This window comes from Sorghum bicolor, chromosome 5 (assembly GCF_000003195.3).
Source record: "Sorghum bicolor cultivar BTx623 chromosome 5, Sorghum_bicolor_NCBIv3, whole genome shotgun sequence".
Taxonomy (NCBI): Eukaryota; Viridiplantae; Streptophyta; class Magnoliopsida; order Poales; family Poaceae; genus Sorghum; species Sorghum bicolor.
This window is the reverse complement of record NC_012874.2, coordinates 3,886,879-3,910,734: the sequence shown is the minus strand read 5'-3', so window position 1 is coordinate 3,910,734 and position 23,856 is coordinate 3,886,879. Positions and strand designations below refer to the sequence as shown.

General features: G+C 41.0%; 1 protein-coding gene across 1 annotated transcript; it reads right to left on the bottom strand.

The window, feature by feature from the left end:
• Positions 15,268–16,844, bottom strand: LOC8058565 (WUSCHEL-related homeobox 3B). Its single transcript, XM_002448974.2, has 2 exons — positions 16,074–16,844; positions 15,268–15,930 (listed from the first exon to the last, which is right to left on the bottom strand). Exons 1-2 carry the CDS (start codon positions 16,467–16,469, stop codon positions 15,544–15,546), a joined length of 783 nt encoding a protein of 260 aa, XP_002449019.1. The 5' UTR covers positions 16,470–16,844; the 3' UTR covers positions 15,268–15,543.

The following is a 23,856-nucleotide window of genomic DNA, read 5'->3' as shown; positions in this document are numbered from 1 at the left end:
CTGGCCTCTGGTGTTCAGCCTTCACTCGCTGACAAGTATCACACAAAGCAACATATTCGGCCACATCTCTCTTTAAGCCATACCACCAGTACTTCTGTTTCAGATCTAGATACATCTTAGTACTACCAGGATGAATGGAATATGCTGACTCATGAGCCTCTCTCAGAATCATATCACGAATAGCCTTCACTTCTGGAACGCATATCCTTTTTCCAAACCATAGTACACCATTGTCATCTATTCTGAATCCTGGTGCTTTTCCTAGTACCACATTCTGTGCTATCTCCTTCAGTTTCTCATCTTCCAACTGTCCTTTCAATATCTCTTCCTCTAGAGTAGGAGTGACCTCAATCTCCATAGCATTTACTACGATTCCCAAGTTCAAATATGCAAATTCAGCACACAACTCTTCAGATTCAGGTGTCGCCCGAAGCTCATTAGCATGTTTCTTTCTGCTAAGTGCATCGGCTACGACGTTCGCCTTCCCAGGATGATAATGCACTTCCAAATCATAATCCTTTATCAGTTCCAACCATCTTCGTTGCCTCAAGTTCAAGTCGGTCTGGGTGAAGATATACTTCAAACTCTTATGATCAGTATATATGTCACTTTTATGCCCAATCAAATAGTGTCTCCAAATCTTGAGTGCATGAACCACAGCTGCTAACTCCAAATCATGAGTAGGATAATTCAGTTCATGTTTCCTCAACTGTCTGGATGCATAAGCAACAACTCTACCTTCTTGCATAAGAACACAACCCAAACCCAGACGAGAAGCATCACAATAGATAGAGAAACTCTTACTCAGATCTGGCAATACCAACACAGGTGCAGTAGTCAATCTCTTCTTAAACTCCTCAAAACTAGCTTGACACTTATCAGACCATACAAACTTAGCATTCTTCTCTAACAAAGCAGTCATAGGCTTTGCAAGTTTTGAGAACCCTTCAATGAATCTACGATAGTAACCAGCTAGACCAAGAAAACTGCGAATTTCGCTTACATCTGTAGGTGGTTTCCAATTCAACACATCTTTCACCTTACTAGGATCCACTGCAATACCACCATTAGAGACAACATGACCAAGAAAAGAAACTTCCTCCAACCAAAACTCGCATTTACTACGCTTAGCATACAGCTTATGTTCTCTAAGTTTCTGTAAGACCAATCTCAGATGTTCAGCATGTTCTTCCTTGGTTTTAGAGAATACCAGAATATCATCAATAAAGACCACCACGAACTTATCAAGATACTCCATAAATACTTTATTCATCATGTACATAAAGTAAGCTGGTGCATTGGTCAAACCAAAAGACATAACTGTATACTCATATAACCCATACCTTGTTGTGAAAGCTGTCTTTGGTATATCTGAATTCCGAATCTTCAATTGATGATAACCAGAACGCAAATCAATCTTAGAGAACACACAAGCACCTCTTAGTTGATCAAACAAGTCATCAATCCTAGGCAATGGGTATTTGTTCTTGATAGTAACCTCATTAAGTGACCGATAATCCACACACATCCGCTGACTACCATCCTTCTTATCAACAAAGATAACTGGTGCACCCCATGGTGATGAACTAGGGCGAATGAACCCTTTATCTTGCAATTCCTTAATTTGTTTCTTAAGTTCTTCTAGTTCATTAACCCCCATTCTATATGGTCTTTTAGCTATGGGTGCAGTACCAGGTAGTAATTCAATAATAAATTCAATGTCTCGGTCAGGTGGCATACCTGGCAATTCATCTGGAAAGACATCCGGAAACTCATCCACTACCAAATTCTGAGGATCAACATCTTCATTCAGTTGGTTCACCTTGGCTGTGAGTGGTGCTTGCACTGTTACATTAACACTGATTCGTTCTCCCTTTGGTGTTGTCAGAGCCACTACTCTCTCTTTGCAATTAATATTTGTTTCATGTTGCTTCATCCAATCCAAACCCAAGATCACATCTATGCCTGAAGTTCTCATAACCATGGGACTGATAGGAAAATCTACCCCCCTTAAAGAAAGACTTGCTGAGGGGCAACATAAAGAAACTGGTATAGTCCCACCCGGTGAATTAACTAGCATAGGAGTTTTCATTGCAACTAGTGGAAGGCTATGAACTCTAACAAATGCTTGTGATATGAATGTATGCGAAGCTCCAGAATCAAATAAAACTGTAGCAGGGATAGAGTTGATGCTGAACGTACCCATCATGATCTCTGGTCCCTCCTGAACTGTCTCTGTAGCCACATTATTCACTGTTGCCGCATAAGCAGTAGACTTCTGGTTGTTGTTCGGCTTGTTGAGCTTCTCCGGGCAATCATATGACATGTGTCCCTCTTTCCCACAACGGAAACACCTGGTAGGAGTGTTAGAAGCACTTCTTTTTGTGGAGTTGGCATTTGAGTTTCCTGAGCGAGGTGTCTGCTGACCATGCTGCTGTTGATTGTAGTTACGTTGTTGGAATGAAGGACGTTGGTTCCCACTCTGCGACTGATTCTGGAAACGCTGGGGTTGCTGGTTACGGTTCCACTGACTAACTGGTCCCTGGAACCTCTGCTGATGGCCTTGATGAGAACTGAAACGCTGACGGTTGTTGCTCCCAGATCCTTGTACCAGCATCCTTCTCTTCTTATCCTGACTCTTCCGCATATTATCAAGCACGATAGCACGATTCACAAGAGCTTGAAAGGTAGGATAAGTGTTTCCTGCCAACTGCAACCTGAGTTCATAGTACAAGCCTTTCATGAACAAGCGTTGCTTATCAGCATCTTCCCTGACTTCATTCGGGGCATAGCGAGCCAACTGTTCAAACGTGTCATGATATTCTGCCACTGTCATGGAGCCCATCCGGAGTGATCTGAATTCTTCCTGTTTGAGCTCCATCATTCCCTCATTTATGTGTCGAGCTCTGAAGTCCCTACAGAATTCCAGCCATGTGACAGGAGGAGCATTGTTGGGACGAGCAGCTTGATACGACTCCCACCATGTCTGAGCTGCACCTTGAAGCTGTCCAGAAGCATACAACACCTTCTCCAAGTCATTGCACTGTGCTATGTTTAGCTGCCTCTCCACAGCACGTAACCAATCATCTGCCTCCATGGGATCAGCTGAGTGTGTAAATACCGGAGGTCTTCCCTTCATAAACTCTCCACGCTTGTCCCTCACATGAACAGGTGGTGGTGTTGGTGGAGGTTGTTGCTGCAGGTGCTGCATGAAAACGTGCATCATCTGATTTTGGGTTTGCATGAGTTCCTCCACGGTGATTGGGGCATTGCCACCATTGCCATTGTCATTGCCATTGCCACGGCCTCTGCCTCTGCCTCTTCCCCTTGCTGCCATCTGCATTCCAAGGTATATAAACACATCTTAGTAATGTCCAACATGACAATTACAAGAGTTAACTGAGTCTGAAATTTTCTGGGTAACATCCAACATCAGCAGATCAGAAAATCAGTAATATCTCGAGTTCCAGAATTCAAAAGGATACATGCTGTACATCGTTGGAAAGATAAAGAAATTGTCTACAACTTTCATTTAGGTCATATTACCAGATTCCAACGTGAGGTTAACCAAAAACTGGGTACAACCGAAACTGTTCCAGAATTCCAGACTGCGCAGAAACCTCAACTTTAAACAGTCATAACTCACAGCTCATAATAGATAATATGGTCATTCTGGCGGCATTGGAAATATATGAAAGTCTACTTTTTCCCAGAAAAATTTGATGAACATTGCACGAGCAGAATTTGATTTATTCCAGAATCATTGCAGACTGCTCCAGAAAACAGCAAAAGACAGAAACAGGATATGACCCCAACCCACTATTTATTCATGTTCTTACTTAAGGTTCTTAACTAGGGAACTTGTGGACATGCCCACAAAGTCCCAGCACTCATTACAAAAATCCAAATCACACATATTCATAATAACAAATCAGCAAGCACACCAAGTTCATGCCACAATAGCAAAAGACTCGAAATACTCGTAAACTACTAACGTTCCTATTACATATGGGTTCTTTTCTATTCCTCGGGTGCAGCATCCTTCAAGATGGGTTCAACATGCAGCCTCTTATGAAGTTTGGGGCGGCCTAACTCCGCTCGAAGGTCATCCGCTTCCCTTTGCTCTTTCTCCAACAGCTTCCTCTCACGGTGTAGTTCATTCTCCAACTCTATCACCTTGAGTGTCAGCTCATAAGTCAACTCCACTTGTGCTTGAAGCTTTGGTTGTGAAGCATCTGCAACTTCTATGGCCCAAGTCATCTTCTCTGGTACAAAGCGAGGATAGTGGTATGTTGCATTATACTGAACATCCTCAAAACGTCTACCACGGTAAAAGACCAAGGCCTGGTAAGCTGCATCTGCCATGCTCTCTCTCATCGTGTCCCGGCTGATTCGAGCGATGTGTTTTGATTCCACCTTTCGAATCCCCTTGGTGGCATCCAGTGTCTTGACTATCAGCTCTGCAACCCAAAGTGATCTCCTCAGCGGGTGTTTGTGCTCAGTGCAGTTATACTCCAGTGTGGCTTGCAAATCCGGGTAATGGTGTTTCAATGTTAACACCAAATTCTCATGGAAGAAGGCCTTGGGATCTGCTTCTGGAATCCACAGCTCAGTAGTCCATCCCATCCTTGCATTAGCAGACTGTGGTGGAGGTAGATCTTGCATCTCCTCATCCTCAGGTCCTTCCTCCTGAGCTTCCACCCTTGATTCCTCATCCTCCAGCTCAGGAACTCCATCCACACGTTGTCCTCCTAGGTTGAACATGGCACGGTACTCCTCAGCAGCCATGCGTGCAGCACTGCGGGTACGAGGCGGCATCTACAAAAAGTTTTTAGACATAGATCAGATGGATGCAATAATTTCACAATAGAGCAAGATAGAGAAGCATAAACTTTTAGCAAATAACAAGACCATAGTGGGAAGCATGAAGTAAGTAAAGTAAGGACCTAAATTTTTGACCCTTTGCTAACTAGGTTTGCGTCCTACAGTCAACAAAGCTTTGATACCAATTTGTCACACCCATATTTTAAGAACAAAATAGGATGCATAAAAGACTCATATGTGCCCCAGGAATAGTCGCACACATAAGTAGACAAATCTCAATTGTACCATTGCAGTGTTTATTACATAGCGGAACATAATAAATCACATAGTCTTACACAAAAATGATAATAATATTAAACAACGCTCTCGACGGAAGCTCCACACAGGGACACTGTTGACTGGTTGACTCCAAACCTAGTACTCATAACGATAATCCTCATTCCAGTCACCTTCATTATCATATCCTGAGGTGTTGGGAAATTGCAAGAGTGAGCACATATCGTACTCAACAAGTATAACCAGGGGTTCATGAGGCTCAAATAGCTGACACTGGTTTGACTGCATTTAGCTTTTAATAGTTGATAGCATATTTAATCATTGGATAGCAAATGTCAAGGTAGCATAATTAAATCCCATAACCACATGATCAATGTATACAAGAATTAAGAATAACACATATAAACAACATAATAAACCATCATTTATTATCATTAGTCATATTCATTAGTGTCCATCTATTCCGTCAGTTTTCCGGGCCGCCCGTATCCGTGGGCACGGCTAGTATACCAGATTTAACACTCTGCAGAGGTTGTACATCTTTACCCATGAGTCATGATTTACCCTTTCGCCCGAGGCCCGTCGACCTCTTAGCTCACTTCCAAGGAAAGCCGGCAGGGTTCACTATGAAGTCTTTCAAAGGTTCGTCTAACAAGTTAGGGCCGCAAGGTTTCCTTTGCGCGCAGATATAGATACCCCCCTTCCGAATGGCACAATGACGCGCAGCCTATACACATAAGGACAGGGGCTCGCACTATACCCAAAACGGTTCAGCCCCTCCGCCCTTTCGGGTAACCTCTAACAAGCTAGAAAAGCTTACTCATACTTGACTAAAGCCAGAGCCATATAGCCCTCATGGTTGTACGAGTTGTCCCAGCTTTTGCCAAGGGATAAGTCCTTATGGAGGGTCAAGATCAATCCAGCAAAAGCTAGAGTTCTTTCCACCCTTTATATTCAAGTTGCTAGAAAGCTTACTTTATTGTTTATTGTATATTCAAATATTCATGTTACAAGATCATGGATTATTAATCAAGCACTAGCAAGAACTACCCAAATGCATATCCAAATAGGTAACAAGGAATTCAGGATAACAATCAGCTATGATTTTGCTACGGTCATCAAGGTGGTAGCATGCATATGATATATATATGTAGTTATAAGTGAATAGGTAACAAGGATGGTCCCAAGTTATACTTGCCTTGCTCAAAGCTCTCCTGAGCCTGCTGGTCCTCAAAAGCTTGGTCTTGATCACCAACGTACAGCTCACCGTCTATTCCCAAACATCAATCAACAACACGCAATCCAATGGAGACAATCATACACAAAGCAAACAAGGTATAATTAGAACATTACACCAAACAGTGGTAAAACAAATATAAAAGTTTATCAAAATATTCTACGCAGCGCTACGATCACACAAACGTAAAGTTCACGAAAATCGGAATTAAAACGTGAAAGATATGAATTTTCTAAGATTTCCTATAGAGAAATAATTAATTAAATAGTACCAGAAAATTAAAAAGTTTCAAAACAGAGAATAAATAGTTCTATCATGTAGAGCATATAATTACGAACCTAACGCAATTTGAATGGACAAAAACAGAGTTAAAATGAATATTTTATAAGCTATCTAAGTTCAGTGGCAGTTCTGTAATTAGCTGAAAACATAAACCAAGTTGAACAGACAGGAATACGCTTTCAATCAAAGGAAACGTAATCTGTGCCAGGGCGCCAGGGACCGCGGGGTAATTAACCACTCTTTCCAGGGACTCTTTATGAAAATTCCCTGCGAACAGGTATGTTCTAATCTCGGCCGTTGATCGTCGGTTGGATGGTCACGAGCTGCTCCTGGGGTCCTTGGCGGTGGCCGGCTGGCCTCTCCCTGTCCGATGCGGTGGCCGCCATGGCCGGAGAGCGAAAACTCGCCGGAGCTCCTCGGCTTCTCCTTTCCGAGCACCGTTTTTTGAAAGGAAAATACCGGGAGGGCGAGAAGCTCACCGCGAACGAAGCTGGGGGCTTGGCTCGGGCCGAGAGCTAGCAGAGGGGCGTGTCCACGCGCGGCGGCGGAAAGAGCTCCCGGCGAGATCCAGAACTCGCGAAACAAGGCACGGGGACTCGGTTTTGGCGACCTAGATGCGAAAACATGTCGAGGGAGCGATGCTAGAAGCTTTATAGTGGTCGGATTGCGCGCTTGGCAAGGAAATCGCGGGATCCGCGGATCCGATTCGGTGAGGAATCGTTTCCTGCTCGAGCACGGCAGGGAGGAAGAAGGAAAGGGCGCTGACGTGGGGGCCCCAACCGTCAGCCAAAGAAAGGAGGGAGAGGGAGGGAGTGCGCGCGCTGCTGGCCAGTTTGGGCCTCACGGCCAATTGGCCACCAAGCCGAGTCCGGCTGTTTTTTTTTTCTTTTTTTTTTAATTTTCCAAAGCCTTTTAAAATCAAATTTTGAGAGCAAATAAAATCCAACATATACCAGCAGCACAAATAAATAAAGATGCTCCAGCATGAATGCTCAATCAAGGTTGCTAAACCTATACTGAATTTTAATTCCCACACAATTATTTAGTTGCTAGATTTCTATGCCCACAAAAGTACTTAAATAAATTAAATTAAATCCTATTATTTGAAAATCAAATTTTGGGTGTTACACCTTTCCTCTGTTCCGCTGTCAACTGGGACCCGCTCTCTCTCTCGCTGACGACTGGGCCCCACGCGACATCGTCTTCCTCCTCCATTCCCTTTTCTTCTTCCGTGAACCGTGGGCGGCTGGGACTCCAAGGCTCCAAGCCGAAGAAGGCTCTGCCTCAAATCCCGGTTTCCATGGGATTTGATTTTCCCGAGCCCTATTTAGCCTTGGCTTTCCCTCAACGCATTCCTTTTTCCATCTACAAAGGACCGAGATCGGTTTTAGCTCCTTCCCGACGCTCAGTTAGATCTCGCTGAGCTCTAATCCAAACGGCGCCGCGGTGAGCTCTCCCTGCTCCCTCTCGGCCCAAGTGAAGTCCCTAGGAGGATTCGTGGTGAGCTCCTCCACCCCCTGATGCTTTTCCCTTGTTCCCTGGTGCTAGAAATTGCCTCAGCGCGAGCTCCGGCGAGGCGCTCCAATGGCGCCGCCGTGGAAGACTGTTCCGGCCAGTCGTCGCCGCCCCCCCCCCCTCTCTTCCCCAGATCGTCTGCCAGCCATCCGTTTTGGGATCAAGGGCCCAAAACAAAGCATACCCCTTCGCTGCGAAACTTCATAAAGAATCCCTGAAACTTTTCAGTATTTACTCCGCAGTCCTTGGCGGCTTGCGCAGAATACGCTTTCTCCGTTTAAAAACGTATTCTGGTTCGGCTTAGGCAGATTACGTTTTCTGTTATTTACAGTTTTGCCATTGAAATTGATTTGGTCATAAAATACTCATTTTAACTCCGTTTTCATCCATTCAAATTTCGCGTATTTACGAGCTCTACATGTTAGAAGTATTTATTCTCTATTTTGAAACTTTTTAATTTTGCAGTAGCATTTAATTAATTATTTATCTATAGAAAATCCTGGAAAATTCATAACTTCACCGTTTTAATTCCGATTTTCGTGAACTTTATGTTTGTGTGATCGTAGCGCTGCGTAGAATATTTTGGTAAACTTTTATATTTATTTTACCAATGTTTGGTGTATTGTTCTAATTATAGCTTGTTTGCTTCGTGTATGATTGTCTACATTGGATTGCGTGTTGTTGATCGATGATCGAGTATAGACGGTGAGTGATAAGTTGGTGATCAAGGTCAAGCTTTTGACGACCAGCAGCAGGCTCAGGAGAGCTTTGATCAAGACAAGTATAACTTGGGACTATCCTTGTTACCTATACACAATTAATATAACATTTATCATATGCATGTGTCCACCTTGATGACCCTAGTAAAATCATAGATGATTATTATCATGAATTCCTTGTTACCTATTTGGATATGTATTTGGGTAGTTCTTGCTAGTGCTTGATTATTAATCCATGATCTTGTAACATGAATATTTGAATATACCATAAACGATAAAATAAGCTTTCTAGCAACTTGAACATAAAGGGTGGAAAGAACTCTGGCTTTTGCTGGATTGATCTTGACCCTCCATAAGGACTTATCCCTTGGCAAAAGCTGAGACAACTCGTACAACCATGAGGGCTATATGGCTCTGGCTTTAGTCAAGTATGAGTAAGCTTTTCTAGCTTGTTAGAGGTTACCCGAAAGGGCGGAGGGGCTGAACCGTTTTGGGTATAGTGCGAGCCCCTGTCCTTATGTGTATAGGCTGCGCGTCATTGTGCCATTTGGAAGGGGGGTATCTATATTTGCGCGCAAAGGAAACCTTGCGGTCCTAACTTGTTAGACGAACCTTTGAAAGACTTCATAGTGAACCCTGCCGGCTTTCCTTGAAAGTGAGCTAAGAGGTCGACGGGCCTCGGGCGAAAGGGTAAATCATGACTCATGGGTAAAGATGTACAACCTCTGAAGAGTGTTAAATCTGGTATACTAGTCGTGCCCACGGATACGGGCGGCCCGGAAAACTGACGGAATAGATGGACACTGATGAACATGATTAATGATAATAAATGATGGTTTATTATGTTGTTTATTTGTGTTATTCTTAATTCTTGTATACATTGATCATGTGGTTATGGGATTTAATATGCTACCTTGATATTTGCTATCCAATGATTAAATATGCTATCTACATATAAAAGCTAAATGCAGTTAAACCAGTGTCAGCTAACTGAGCCTCATGAACCCCTGGTTATACTTGTTGAGTACGATATGTGCTCACTCTTGCAATTTTCCCCACACCTCAGGAGAAGTTTTGGGCTTGTGATCAACCAGTCAGTTGGATCCTGTGGAGAAGAGTTAATACCTGAAGTTTAGAGTTGTATATCCGCTGTTTGCTATCAAAGGTTATCTCTTTTATATTATGTACGTTATATGTTTTATGCATTGTCTTTTGATATTACCCCTTATTTGTAACTATATGTGAGATTTGCCTTATAAAACTCGCATATGGTGCATATGTGGTTTTATCCTTAAAATCGGGTATTACATAGAGTAATAGACCTGATGCCTTGTCGACTCTGCTCTGCCTTGAAGCCAGCTTTTGAGACTCCACCACATGTCCATTGATCCTCCACTCCCCTATTTTGAGGCTCAAACCAGTCAAATCCGTCGCTGATGGTTTGAGGCACAAACCATCCAACCATGCATGCCTGGTTTTGAGTCCCAAACTAGCAAACCCTCCTCTGATGGCTTTGAGGTCTATTGATGGTAGTCAACAACCATTATAAACTATTAATATAACTTGGAGAATGCATGAAAATAATCACCAACATAGACTTAGGGGTTTAAACTAACAAATTCCAAGAGTTTGGTGAATGTATTTTCTATAGGGATATCTAGAAAACCGTCAAGGTGGAACTCTAGAAGGTTCCAGAGGACACCAGAAGCCAAACCACCAAAGAAGATAGTGAGACACCTCTAGGTGGGGTCGGCTAGTCCCATCTAAGCTTCGCCAACCTCTAGGCCCACCTATCGGACTCTATCTTGTTATGTCAGTTCTCCACCACCTCCTAGGTTGCATCTACATTGTTCTTTCAAGTCTGTACGATCTGAGAGCTAAGAATTGATGCTCTGGGGTATATCTAATAGCCCCTACCCCCTCTCTCAGGCATTCAAGCCATTCAAGTTAGAAGCAGAAGGCAGAAACCCTAATCCTCAAAACTACACCATATTCTAGGGCATACCTAGCTAGGTTAGATCTAGAGAGATGCAAGCTTTGCCTAGATTCCTGATCGTGTCAAGAGTGTGGCTTGGTATAGCCTTTGTACCCCCTCTCTTTTGTATGTCTCATTACTTTTTTATGTTTGCTACAATTGGTATGATATTGTTCTTAATATCATTCATGTTCCTAATTATCATGTTCATTGTCTACTTTGATTATATACTTAGTATAGCTAGATGATCATTTTATTCAAGCATAAGTTCATATAGCACTCACACTAATGATCATGGTGTGAGTGGTCGATATTATGTAAGCGTGGTGCTTATACATTGTTTACCAATGGATACACCCTATATTTTACATCACGGATGTGACACTCCTGTTGAGTCCTATGTAGTCCACTCCCCGAATATAGGTCAACAAGTAGGATCTAGTTACAAAGGAAGACATGCCCTATTCTTAATCTTCCTTAGTAATATCCCTTATGTGTAGATATAAAGTTGATCTTATCCATGACTACTAAGTGTAGTTGCACTAATCATCATATGCATTGAATTGTAATTAAGGATGACTTAGGAATTGTCTCTCTAATATCTACTTAGTCATGCTAATGCCATAGAAAGGAGTGCTCTGAGTGATTAACTATTTATTGTCAATGATCATTGCCTTTTATATATCTTATTTTCTATCTTACCCATGTTGTGAGTAGAATATTAGTTATCAATATAATTTCTTTGCCCGTCATTCCCTGTGGTAAAAATATAAATAACGATACATGGAATACTCCTGGGTGAAATGCTACAATGATATATAATTTGTGTGCTTGCGGATTACTTTAATGTTTCCTCAATTACAAGTGAAAACGAATAAATACCAATAAGACATTTATGGCATCATTGCTAGGGATGACAACTTGATGTTAAGAAATATCAACAAGGTCCAAACAAGCAAACTCTCCATCCCTAGTTTTGAGGACAAAACTAGCAAACCCTCATGCACACCTCACCAAGCATGACTCCATGATTTTTCAACATGTGTTCAACCTCCGCCAAGCTCTTTCCTTTGCCTTCCTTATTGACTTGACTGACACCATGTCCATCACCCATGTAGATGCGTGTTTGACCTTTGCCAAGTGCCACAACACCATCCTCCTCCTTGACTTGGTTGATGTTGTCTCCCCATGTACTATTGCTCTTCATGTGCCTAGTGTAAGTTGCACATTGTCTGTCCTCTAGCCTCTAGTCCCTTGATCCATGCCTTCTCATCCGTCCTTCACCACTCCCGACCAATCACACATGGACTTTACACTTGACCTTCTCTATTGTTGTCGACCGTCTTGGCGCTCTCAGCACTTACACATTACAAGCCAAGAGACATGTTGCACAACAAAACACAACACACTATACACCTCTGGTTAACCATTAACATAATCAAGTACATATGAAATATGACTCAGCAAAGAAAGCCTCAAACCTCTCATATTTGTGTCAATCATTCATCACACACATGACACATCTCCATAATGTGTTCACAATCCTACTTGGGTGTGGATGTCTCTAAGAGAAAACTCTATAACTTTCAATCGGTCATGCAATGATGATATCCTTGGATGTCTTTTCCTCAAGGGAAGTGTTGCATTGGGAGAGACCTTAGGTGTTATTAGCAACACATCTTCTCCTAGTGGTATCTTGAGCACATGTGCAGATAGTCCAAATTGTTGTGGCTTGTGAAAGAAGCTAACTATGGCTCAATTGAATGACGATCATTTTGTCTAGTCATATCAGTCATCATTTGTGATTGCTAGTCATGTGCTACATGTTGGTTGGTTAGTTAATAGAGGACACCTAGTGGACTTCATATACATGTGAGATGCTTTTGATGCATATCAACTTCTTTTGCAAGAGGATGATAAAGCTTTTGTGGACTTTGACCACCTCACTTCATGTTACATTCAAATAGATGCAAAGATGTTAAGCTTTAATTTCTCAAAAGTTAGATTGTAGATTTGTTATATTGGTGGTTTGAGCTGGATGTTGAGTATGAGATTCTAAGTTTGCTTAGAGAATAGTGGAGTCAAACTCTTCTTGCATGTTATCATTTTTATTCTTTTATTTTAGTTGTGTATAGCTAGCTTAAGCAGAGGTCACAATAATGTTTCATCTCAAACTAAAGTTTCCTTTATATCTAGAAAAATCACTCACCAATTCACCATATTCCATGGTCCACCCTAGACAAATGACTAGCTCGAGTGATGAACCATTGCAAGAGGGTCAAACCAGCCCATATGCTAGACAACATCAGTGAAACAACACCACGAGCATTACTACAAAGTAATTTTAGAAGATATATGCCATGATTAACTGAGATGTACATAGAGTCCCTAGGCAAACACACACCTATCATTGGTTATTTTCACATAGTAGCTTCCTAATAATGCCAGCTGTAGAGATCAATTAATTGATGTAGCACTCTTAAGTGGCCCATATTTAGAAATTATTGTTTGACAAAACTTAAAACTTTTTAATATGAAGTTGGATGAAGATGAGCTTTATAGCAAAATTACAGGGCTTGACGTAATCTACCACTTCATATATGATAACTTTTTACTGAAACTATTTAGAGTCTAAGAAAGTTTGTTTGTAGCTCTCAAATTTTGAAATTTATAGTTTAGAATTTTCAATCAACATCGGATGTCAACATGGCCTGTACCAAAGTTGTAATTCTTAATGCAATCTAGAAATTTAATCTATGAGTTGTGCTGTTCAAACCATAATTTCAAGTTCAAGCTCATGGGCTTGCTTTTCTAGTAAGTTTTTATGAGTTGTGCTTTATCCAACAGATCCTAAAATATTATATGTATTTCTATCCTCTCTGGGAGAATTTTTGACTTTAACTTTGAGAAGGAATGATGATCTCATCTTGTTGGAACAATTTCTTAACAACATAGCTATTCATACAACTGCTATTGAAGATCTCCTAACTTTCTGCTAAGACAGAAAAGATACTGAAAAAATTGAAATGGCATCCCAAAACAAGCAATCCACAATATCAACATGTATGTTGTCAAAAAAAACTAGTACTTAAGCATCACCGCCTCCTAGTGATATATAGAGTTGTTGCAAGGAAGAAAGGAGGATTTATATGAAGTTTTCAGGGATGGTTCACTAAGATAATGGACTAGTCCTCTAAATTATTTTTTAGGGGCAGTTCTATTAAGAGAAACACCCCTAGAAATTTCTAGCGTTGTTTCACTCATAAGACCTAGAAATTATTTTTTAGGGTACAGTTTTCTTAAAGAAACTACCCCTACAAATGGATTTGAAGTGACCATGAGCTACGGTGCTCCCTATTCTAGTTAGAGCTGGTTTCTTATGTAAATTGTCGCTGCAAGAAATCAGTGCTAACTATAAACACATGTCTTCTGCAACATAAAAAATAATAAATTACTAAATTATTTATAGAATTTACATTGATATGTAAATCTATTAAACAGAGTCATGAATGGTGGATTGTTTATTCTTCTTAGTAATCATGGTTGCACATGCATACTTTCCAAGTTATTCATGTCCTAAATGTACTTTGAAATGTTCTTATACGTTTTAGAGCTCAAGAAGTAATTATTTTTAATCAAAAATAAATAAAATACCTTAGCATTGTGCTGATTTCAACCAATTTCTTTACCTCCTCTCTCCTGTCTCATTTCAGCCGTGAAGGAATGAGAAGGTGCATGGGCTGAAACAAGGTATGACGGAGGATGGAACAAAATGGACTAAAATCGACCAAGGCTAATGGAGTGGCATTATTTTGTTTTCATTTGAAACAATTGCGAAAATAATATTTGTATTAATAAAATTATTAGAGCTTTAGAAATTTGAAAGTATGTGGATAAATTTTACGATCATATGAAAATTTGGAAGGAATACTCAAATTTTGTCAAAATATTCTGAAATTTGGTGGGAGACTGAAGCACATCCTTACATCCTTGAGTCCTGATAATTGAGAAATGCCGCTTTTGGTGATGTATGGTTGATTCAAAATAATGATTAGAACTCCCACATCCTAATAAAATGTATTTCTTATTCAAAGGAATGATTAGCACTCCCATGCAAGTGGCAAGTCTTTTTTTTCCTTTGAAATGTTGTGGTGTGTGGGGATTTATTCACATACACTCTTGACTCAAAAAAATCATTGTCCAGTGCATGCTTATGGAGTTGCATGAATAATCTGAGTTGATGTGGCAATTTCTTAGTCTTCATCCCTTCACATTGCAATTAACTTTAGGAGAAGATAACGACTAGACTTTATATACTCTCAATAATAAAGGAATCATCACTAGAGAAGAGGAAGAAGGTAAACCATATATAGCCATATATTATAAGTCATCCGATCCGTTCATTCGCTCATCGCTATTGAGTAAATGGAGCATATAGGTCACAGTCTGCTAAAACAAATCCATTGCATGAATTAAGATAGATACACATAGATTGAAGTCGAGCACTGAAACTTAAACGTAGTTACACTAACAAGCAAAGTAGAGGTAGCGTGACACACAACACAACAATTTTTTTGCGAGCACACACAACACAACAATATAATGGCACACTTGAGAAGACCAAATCTACTAACTCTAGCTAGCTAGCTAGCAAATCAAAGAACTACTAGAAGCAAGATATATAGAAACTAAAGGGATTCAATAATAATGATTAATTAGTTGGTGGATGTGGAGCAAGAGGAGGACTTGGAGCTGCTGCACTCGTCCTTGAGCCCAGTGCTCTTAGTGGGGAACAGGTCCAAGGTCTTGAGAGGGCGGCGGCAGCATGGCGGCAGCTGGAGATGAGCTGCGCCACCCTCGTCGGAGCTGCCCGATGCGGCACCGCAGCTAGCGTTGCAGTGCTCCATGGCCTCAGCGGGGTCCCACTCCTCCAGCTGATTGCTGCTGCAGCTGTTGTATAAGGCAGCTCCACCTCCATAGCCACCACCTGCACCAGTAGCCTTATTTCCTGCTCCTGCTCCTGCAGCTGCAAGGTCCACCATGCCGGCAGCAGCTGGGTTCAGCACTGGCGGAACAGTCGCCGCCTGCTGTCCCAAGTAGCCCTAATAATCGATTGATTAACATATGGACATATAGATACATTATCAAGCATGCAATTATAGCAAGCTTCTGCAAAATTAAAATTGATACTTTGAAGATTCTTAGCTAGAATAATACTGGAACGTGAACAATTAAAATTCCTAACCAGGTGTGGCACGAAGTTGGTTGCGTATGGGTGGTGGTGCTGGTGCAGCTGCATCACCGCCGGATGCACACCAGCGCTGCTGCCGCCTGCTGCTGGAGACGGAAGAGGGCTCGAAGACGGCGCTGCTGCGGTGGCCTGCTGCTGCTGCTGCTGAGCGTACTGCTGCTGGTGTCGGGCACAGAGGCGGCGGCGGAGGCGCTGGCGCTCGCGGGCCTTGTGGTTCTGGAACCAGTAGAAGACGTTCTTGCCCTCGATGCGGCCGTAGTAGGCCAGGTGCGCCGTGATCTGCTGGATCTCCGCCGCGTTGGGCGTCCTCACGCCGCTCCGGTACATCTCCTCCAGGATCATCAGCTGCTCCGGCGTCGGGCACCAGCGGGTCGAAGGTGTCTGCGGCATGTGGACGGCGATGCTATTGCTAATGCTAGCTCGGATGGATCGGATCGCGATTCGATCAATGGATTCAACGCCTCTAGCTATCTCGATCCTAGGTAGCTTGGTTGTGTGTGTGCTAACTGCAGAACGACGACAGCTAGCTATATATGTGTTCTAAGAAGTTGTTCTAGCTAGCTACCTGCAAATCATATATGCAACGATCAGCAGAGCCTGTCATGAGCTAAAAATATTGCTGGGAAATATAGCTAGATAGACATACTGCAGATACTGATGTATGTAGCTCGCAGGCAATCTCCCACACACGCACACACACAACTCGATCTATCAGCTGCCAAATGCCGTGTGTTCGTATAGTCTATGTCTTTGAGGTTTGCTAGGACGAGGATGGGACTGGGATGGAAGCTGGAGCTGGCTAGATCCTCCAGTTATATAGAGCCAGCTAGCTAGCTAGCTAGCTGCTAGGGCTAGGGAGCATCATGGACAGCCATGCATGCGCAGCTGCCGATCCAATGGTCGATCGTATGTGAAAGCAACAACGCATATATGCATGCAGTAATGAGCGAGAGATGAATGAAGGCGGGCCGACAGAGAAAGGGAGCGTGTGAGAGACAAATTGGTGCACATCAAAACGGCCAGAGCTTTGCAGTGATCCTCTTTGACCAACGGCACCAGTGCTAGCTACAGTCTTACTACTGACCATGGGAAATAAATTGGCGGTGGTCGCGCACAGAGTTAAATTACAAGCTCTGCCACAAGTAAAAGCTGGCTAGCTATGTGAAAAAAAAGTTGATGCAAACTTTTGAACTAACAGCAGGTTAATATAAATTTGTATGGAGAGAAAAAAGTTGCATGTTAATTAGGGTTGCTAGCTTTGGCTTTCTTTGGGATACTAACAAGCATGACCATTGCAGTGGAATGTACAATTATTGTGCCGTTTTGTGGCGATGATAATGAGTTAGATATTTTTGTTGGGTTTAATTATATTGGAGCCCAACATATTCTAATGCCCATTATAAATGTTAATGTTGTAATAAAACAGGAATTAATCTTGTCTGATAAATGACAGAGAGGATTAAATCAACTTAAATATGTCCTTATTGTGTGTGCTTCACTTGTAGTAAGTTGATAAAAAGGTGGAAAGTGAACCACACCATTCACACGCATGCCGCAACATGAATGGCTCCGACGGCTAGACCATTACATGAGTGGTGTGGCACCAACGGAAGTTTTGCACCTCCAACTCAAAGCAAGAAGGGTGACAGTGAGTAAAAGAGAGACTACATGAGGGGCGGGTGGATGGAGGAGAGAGTGAGAGACTGAAGAAAAGAATTTCACTCTTTATTATTAAGTTTAGAAAGAGATATAGTTCCATGCTGGGAGAGAGCTCATGTAAATTGCATGCATGCACAGATATTCCATCCTACTAAACTTAAATGAGGATATTTACACATTTTTTATTACATTTACAAACATCCTAGCTAACCTAGTTAGTTGAGAGTGTAGCTAACCTAGTTAGTTGAGAGTGTGGATGTAATAAGCCTAGAGACCACTGGGGTTCAATCAAGTCCTTGTTCATGTGAATTTTGGTGTCTATTTCTTCATAGATAAAGTCACATAATTTCTCCTAATTTGGTATAGTTTTTGAAAAGTTTATCCATACACATTGCTCCCTATTTCTCTTTTATAAAGCATGGACACACACATTCAAAGATTCAAATCTTGCGATATTATATCAAAAAGATAGCCAAGTGTGTAGTAGATTTTGTATTAGAAGACGTACAACACATCGCATTCAAATTTGAAAGTTCTTTTGTATAAATATGATCATGAATTTCTTGTTCAAAAAAATGGTTTCATGCTGACTACCTTCCACAACACCCCCCCCCCCCCCCCACCCACACACACACACACACACACATCTCATTTGTAAGTACTGTACACTGCTAGCTCCATCTGGCGTGTTAACAATCAGATGTGGACACATTGTGGCTTCACTATTGGCTTAATTCACTCGGTTTGGCATCAACTTTGGTTCTTCCACAAAGGGAGAAACGATCTACGACAGAACAGAAAGGCCGAGCCAACAATTGAAATGTGAATGGCCTGAAGAAGTATTTTGTGTTCTAATGTACTGTTTTCACCCTCTTTAGCTTGCTCTTGCCTACATCAGATTCATCCATATGGAAATATAAGAGTGCCCCTGAAAATGGATATATAAGAGTGGCCCTGAAAATATATTTCCATGGATAGTTTATTTGTAAGCTACAATGCTCTCGGAACTAGTTAGGAATGGTTTGCTAAGTTAAGCACCCCCTCAAAAAATTAGGACGTGTTTGTAAAAATCATATATGTATAGTAGTAGTGAAGTGAACCATGTTGGAGGTTACAATGGTAGTGAGATGAAATAGTCGACAGCTAAAATGGCATCATAGAGATATTAAAATGCATAACACTTGCATGTGTGAGACGTCACATTTTATTAATTAGTATGGTCATATATATGTATACTAGTGGGGATTTGGAAGCCCTTACATGCAGATAAATCTTTACAGATATCTTATTTGGAAGAGGGCAAGATAGATACTACTACTTGAATGCGCAGAAGGGAATAGAAGAGAGAGAGGGAGGGACAGGATGGGAGGACACGTTATTGCGCACTGCTGTCCCTAGCCACTGGCATTGCATTCATGGAAAACTTGAATGCATTCATTCTCTTGAATTTCCTCTTCAAACCTCTTTCCTTTTTACTATGGACAGAACCGTTTCAATGTTTGTCTGCCTGCTAGTACGGCCATTGTGTAGAGAGAGAGAGAGAGAGAGAGAGAGAGAGGATGGGGGCCGGGGAATGAGACACTCAGCTCATATATGCCCTGTAACACAACCCTTGTTGTGCCGATATGATGTAGACTGCTGATTGGGCACCACATTATGATAAGGTGCTGATTGGACATCACATCATAAGGTTATGATGAGGGAGAGGGAGGAAACTATGTGAGTATATCTTCATTTTGTTCTCTTCTTGCTCTTTTGTTTTTTTTCTGACCTATACCATATTTAGGGCTTGTTTAGATTGGGGATGAAAATTTTTTGAGTGTCACATCGGATATGTCGGAAGGATGTCGGGAGAGGTTTTTAGAAACTAATAAAAAAATAAATTACATTGCTCGTCAGGAAACTGCAAGACAAATTTATTAAGCATAATTAATCTATCATTAGCATATGTGGGTTACTGTAGCACTTAAGGCTAATCATGGAGTAACTAGGCTTAAAAGATTCGTCTCGCGATTCTCAACTAAACTGTGTAATTAGTTTATTTTTTTTTTATCTACATTTAATGTTCAATGCATGTGTCTAAAGATTCGATGGGATGGATGAAAAATTTTTAGGTGGGGAACTAAACAGGGCCTTATACTAGCTAGACAGGAGAGAGATCGAGAGAGATTGTGCATGCATGCATGATTAATTAATAATAATATGCATGTGCATATATTTGCGGTTTTGGGTTGAATATAATAAACTAGTTGCTAAGATTTTGATTCTCAATATTTCGCTAGATAAATACAGTAATATAATTTGCTGCAGACAAAGCTCTTCACACTAGCTTGTCATTTGGCGCCATGCAAGTTACTTCTTGCGTACTACCAGTAGAGACCGGAGAGCATGCAACTACACTTTCTCCCATGCATTGCTGCAGCCTGCAGGTATTTCGATCCAAGGGGTGAATACTGGAGTGGGATGGAATGCTCCTCCTGCAGGATACTACTGTGTCTGCAGTGTCGTCCGACGACGTCCATGCGGCCTTGTTTAGTTCCAAAAAATTTTGCAAAACAGGTACTGTAGTACTTTTGTTTGTTTGTGAAAAATATTGTCCAATCATAGATTAACTAGGCTCAAAAGATCCGTCCCATCAATTCCGACTAAACTATGCAATTAGTTTTTAGTTTCGTCTATATTTAATACTCCATACATGCGTCTAAAGATTCGATGTGACGGGAAATATGAAAAATTTTGTAAAATTTTTTGGGAAGTAAACAAGGCCGTACAAGTACGTGAGCATCTGAGCTTGCTGCAAAGCGCTAGTGACCCGTCATGGATTCACGCACGATGCACGCATGCATGGAAGTTGGGTTCCCGGCCGGCCTACACTACATACTAGGTGGCAAGCTAAGCTTCATGTCTGTAGCATGCTGTCCCCTCCCATTCCTCTCCAGAGCCCTCTGACCTATCGATCTTTCTCTATCAAAGCGAATGCTGCTGCATGCATCAAATAAAGAAGCCGAAGAATCTCTAGCAGCTAGCGTGGATACCGAGACGACGAATCCACGGCCATAGCTGCATGATGCATGATCATCCAGCTGAGTGGAGCTGCTGTGGTACGTACAGTACCATTCAAGTCAAGCAGAGGAGGCTGCTGCTGCTTCGTCCATGCGTCGAGATTCAAGAGCAATAAAACGTAGGCCTTGTTTAGTTCTGAAAAAATTTCGGATTTCGCTACTGCAGCACTTTCGATTTTATTTGACAAATATTATCCAATTATAAACTAACTAGGATCAAAAGATTCGTCTCGCGATTTACAGACAAATTATGTAATTAGTTTTTGTTTTCGTATAAATTTAATCCTTCATGCATGTGCCACAAGATTCGATGTGACGGAGAATCTTGAAAACTTTTTGGATTTCGGGGTGAACTAAACAAGGCCGTAGTAAGGAGCAGAGGCTGCTGCTGCATGCGCTGCCTATCGATCTGCAGTGTAGCTAGCTCTCCCTCTCCGCTTTGCTTTTTTGCAATAATTCTTCTTATGCTCGTACGTGCCCTAGCTATTACGACGACTAACCTTTTTTGCTACAATGCAGTATATATAACGCGCATCTATCTGTAGCTTATTCAAAACCTAATTTATATATGCACCTGTTTGTGGCAGTATATATTAACTACCAATGCCGCCCTTGCCCTTGCGGCCTTGCATTTGCTTTACGGCCAACTTGCTGACATATATCTATTGCACTGCTTCAATGCTTCTCTGATGGATCGATCTATATTCCCTTTCTCTTCATTTTAATATCTACACAAACAGCCTATATTTGATCGTGGATCGAACGCTAGATACCCTAGCAAATTTGAGATATCATCAGTGGCATTACAGGCAACTGGAAACTACCGTTGTGGTAGCTCTGGCTCTTGATCTGTCTTTCAACTTGTTGAATCAGGATGTACTTGTAAGTGTGAAATCCTTAAGGCCTTGTTTAGTTCCAAAAAATTTTGGGAAATCGACACTGTAGCACTTTCGTTTGTATTGACAAATATTGTCTAATCTGGACTAACTAGGCTCAAAAGATTCGTCTCGTCAATTCCGACTAAACTGTGCAATTAGTTTTTATTTTTATCTATATTTAATACTCCATGCATGCGCCTAAAGATTCGATGTGACGGGGAATGTGAAAAATTTTGCAAAATTTTCTGGGAACTAAACAAGGCCTAAATCAATCAATTCAATTTGGCGCAAATAGAATTGAAACCACGTTAAAAGGAGCCAATTTGAAATTCTATAAACGTTGGAAAAACTACATTAAACACAACAATCACTACGGGACACTCACGCTTTGCCGAGTGTCCGTGGCACTCGGCAAAGGCCTAAAAACACTCGGCAAAGATAAAAACGAAAAAATTCAAAAAAAACCAAAAAAATCCGAAAAAAAAGAGAAAAAAAAATCTTTTTTTCCAGCTCCCAACGGCCTCTTCTTGCCAGCTAAGTTCTGGAATTTTTTGGATCTTCGCGGTTTATGGAATTCGAACTCGTGACCTCTTGCTTGTGCGTACTCCCTCTTAACCACTGCACCACACTATGACTTGTGCTTGTATTGTATTTCGGTTCCTCAAATATTATACCAAATTATGTGTAGAATGATTATTTAAGGTCCTAAATGATTTCAAATCAAAAAGTTGTCAACTACAAAGTTTCATAACTTTTTAGGATCTACAATTTTTATTTAGGAAGTTTCTCCATCCGAGGTTGTTTACAAATTTTGAATTTTAAATTTAAGAAATTCAAACGTAGTTTTTGCATGACAAGATGATTCCAAAACAAAAAGTTGTCAACTACAAAGTTTCATAACTTTTTGAGATCTACAAAGTTTATTTAGAGATCTTTTCCATCCGAGGTTGTTTAAAAAATTCAAATTTTAAAATTTTCAATTAAAAACGTGGTTTTGCATGACAAGATGAACTCAAATGAAAAAGTTGTCAAATACAAAATTTCATAACTTCTCAAGATCTACAGAGTTTATTTTGGTTATTTTGTCATATATTTATCCGACATGGAGATTCTAATATTTTTCTAAAATCTTTATATATCTCTCTTGTAATTTCATAAACTATAAGAGAGAGATGTAAAATTTGTAAACAAATTTATTTTTGCTTTGTCAAATGAAGAAATGATCAAAATAAATGTTGTAGATCTTGAGAAGTTATACAACTTTGTAGTTAAAAACTTTTTGATTTGAATTCGTTTAGGGCTTTAAAATTCGATTTAAAATTTTCTTTGCCGAGTGTTTATTTTTTGACACTCGGCAAAGAAGTCTTTGCCGAGTGTTTTTTTTTGACACTCGGCAAAGAGTTTCTTTGCCGAGTGCCCAAAAATAAACACTCAGCAAAGTATTTAACACTCGGCAAAGATGCGGATTCCGGTAGTGAATATGCATTTATGTGCTTTCATGAATTGTGTGTGTGAAATGTACTCTTGATGGTACAAACCTAACTCAAATTGAAAACCAATTCTAAATTTAGTCTAAATCGACCAAGGGCTGTCCTTATTCTATGAAGAGGATAATTTTCATGCCATTTAATATGATGCCATGTTGGACATTTTGCTGAGGTGCCAACAACATTAAACATGATAGAGATGAGAACATAAAGAAATTGGGTGTCTTGCAAGAAACTAGGCCTTCGACTAGAACCAAAGTTCAAGAAACAACATGAAATCTATTGGAATTGGTATTACAAATAACAAGGCAGAATATGGGAGTGGGGAGGAAGATGATTGGAGGAGAAACATGAAAAAGATGATTGGAGAATTTACATTGTAGCCACAATTAGAGATTGTGCACTGTTGTGAGCTATAATTTCTTACTTGGTGTCTATATGCCATGTTACTACTAAGTAGTTATTCATTGGGACTACTCTAAAAGAATGAAACCTTTATAATTTCCTAAACCTACTTGGATCCACCCCCACCACCACCCATACCCTCTCAATCCACTCTAGCCAAGGGCATCAGTTGCATTTCACCTATCAGGCCTCACTGATACATCACCCTTGCCTAGCATCGTCATCCCCCACGCTGTCACTTATTCCACTCATCATGTCACCCATATTGCCCCACTGGTTGTATCAT

Excerpts from the sequence above, each read along its gene's own strand:
- LOC8058565 (XM_002448974.2), bottom strand. The coding sequence starts at position 16,469 with ATGCCGCAGACACCTTCGACCCGCTGGTGCCCGACGCCGGAGCAGCTG. Across the intron at positions 15,931-16,073 it reads CCAACTTCGTGCCACACCTG|GGCTACTTGGGACAGCAGGC; the intron begins GTTAGGAATTTT and ends ATCGATTATTAG.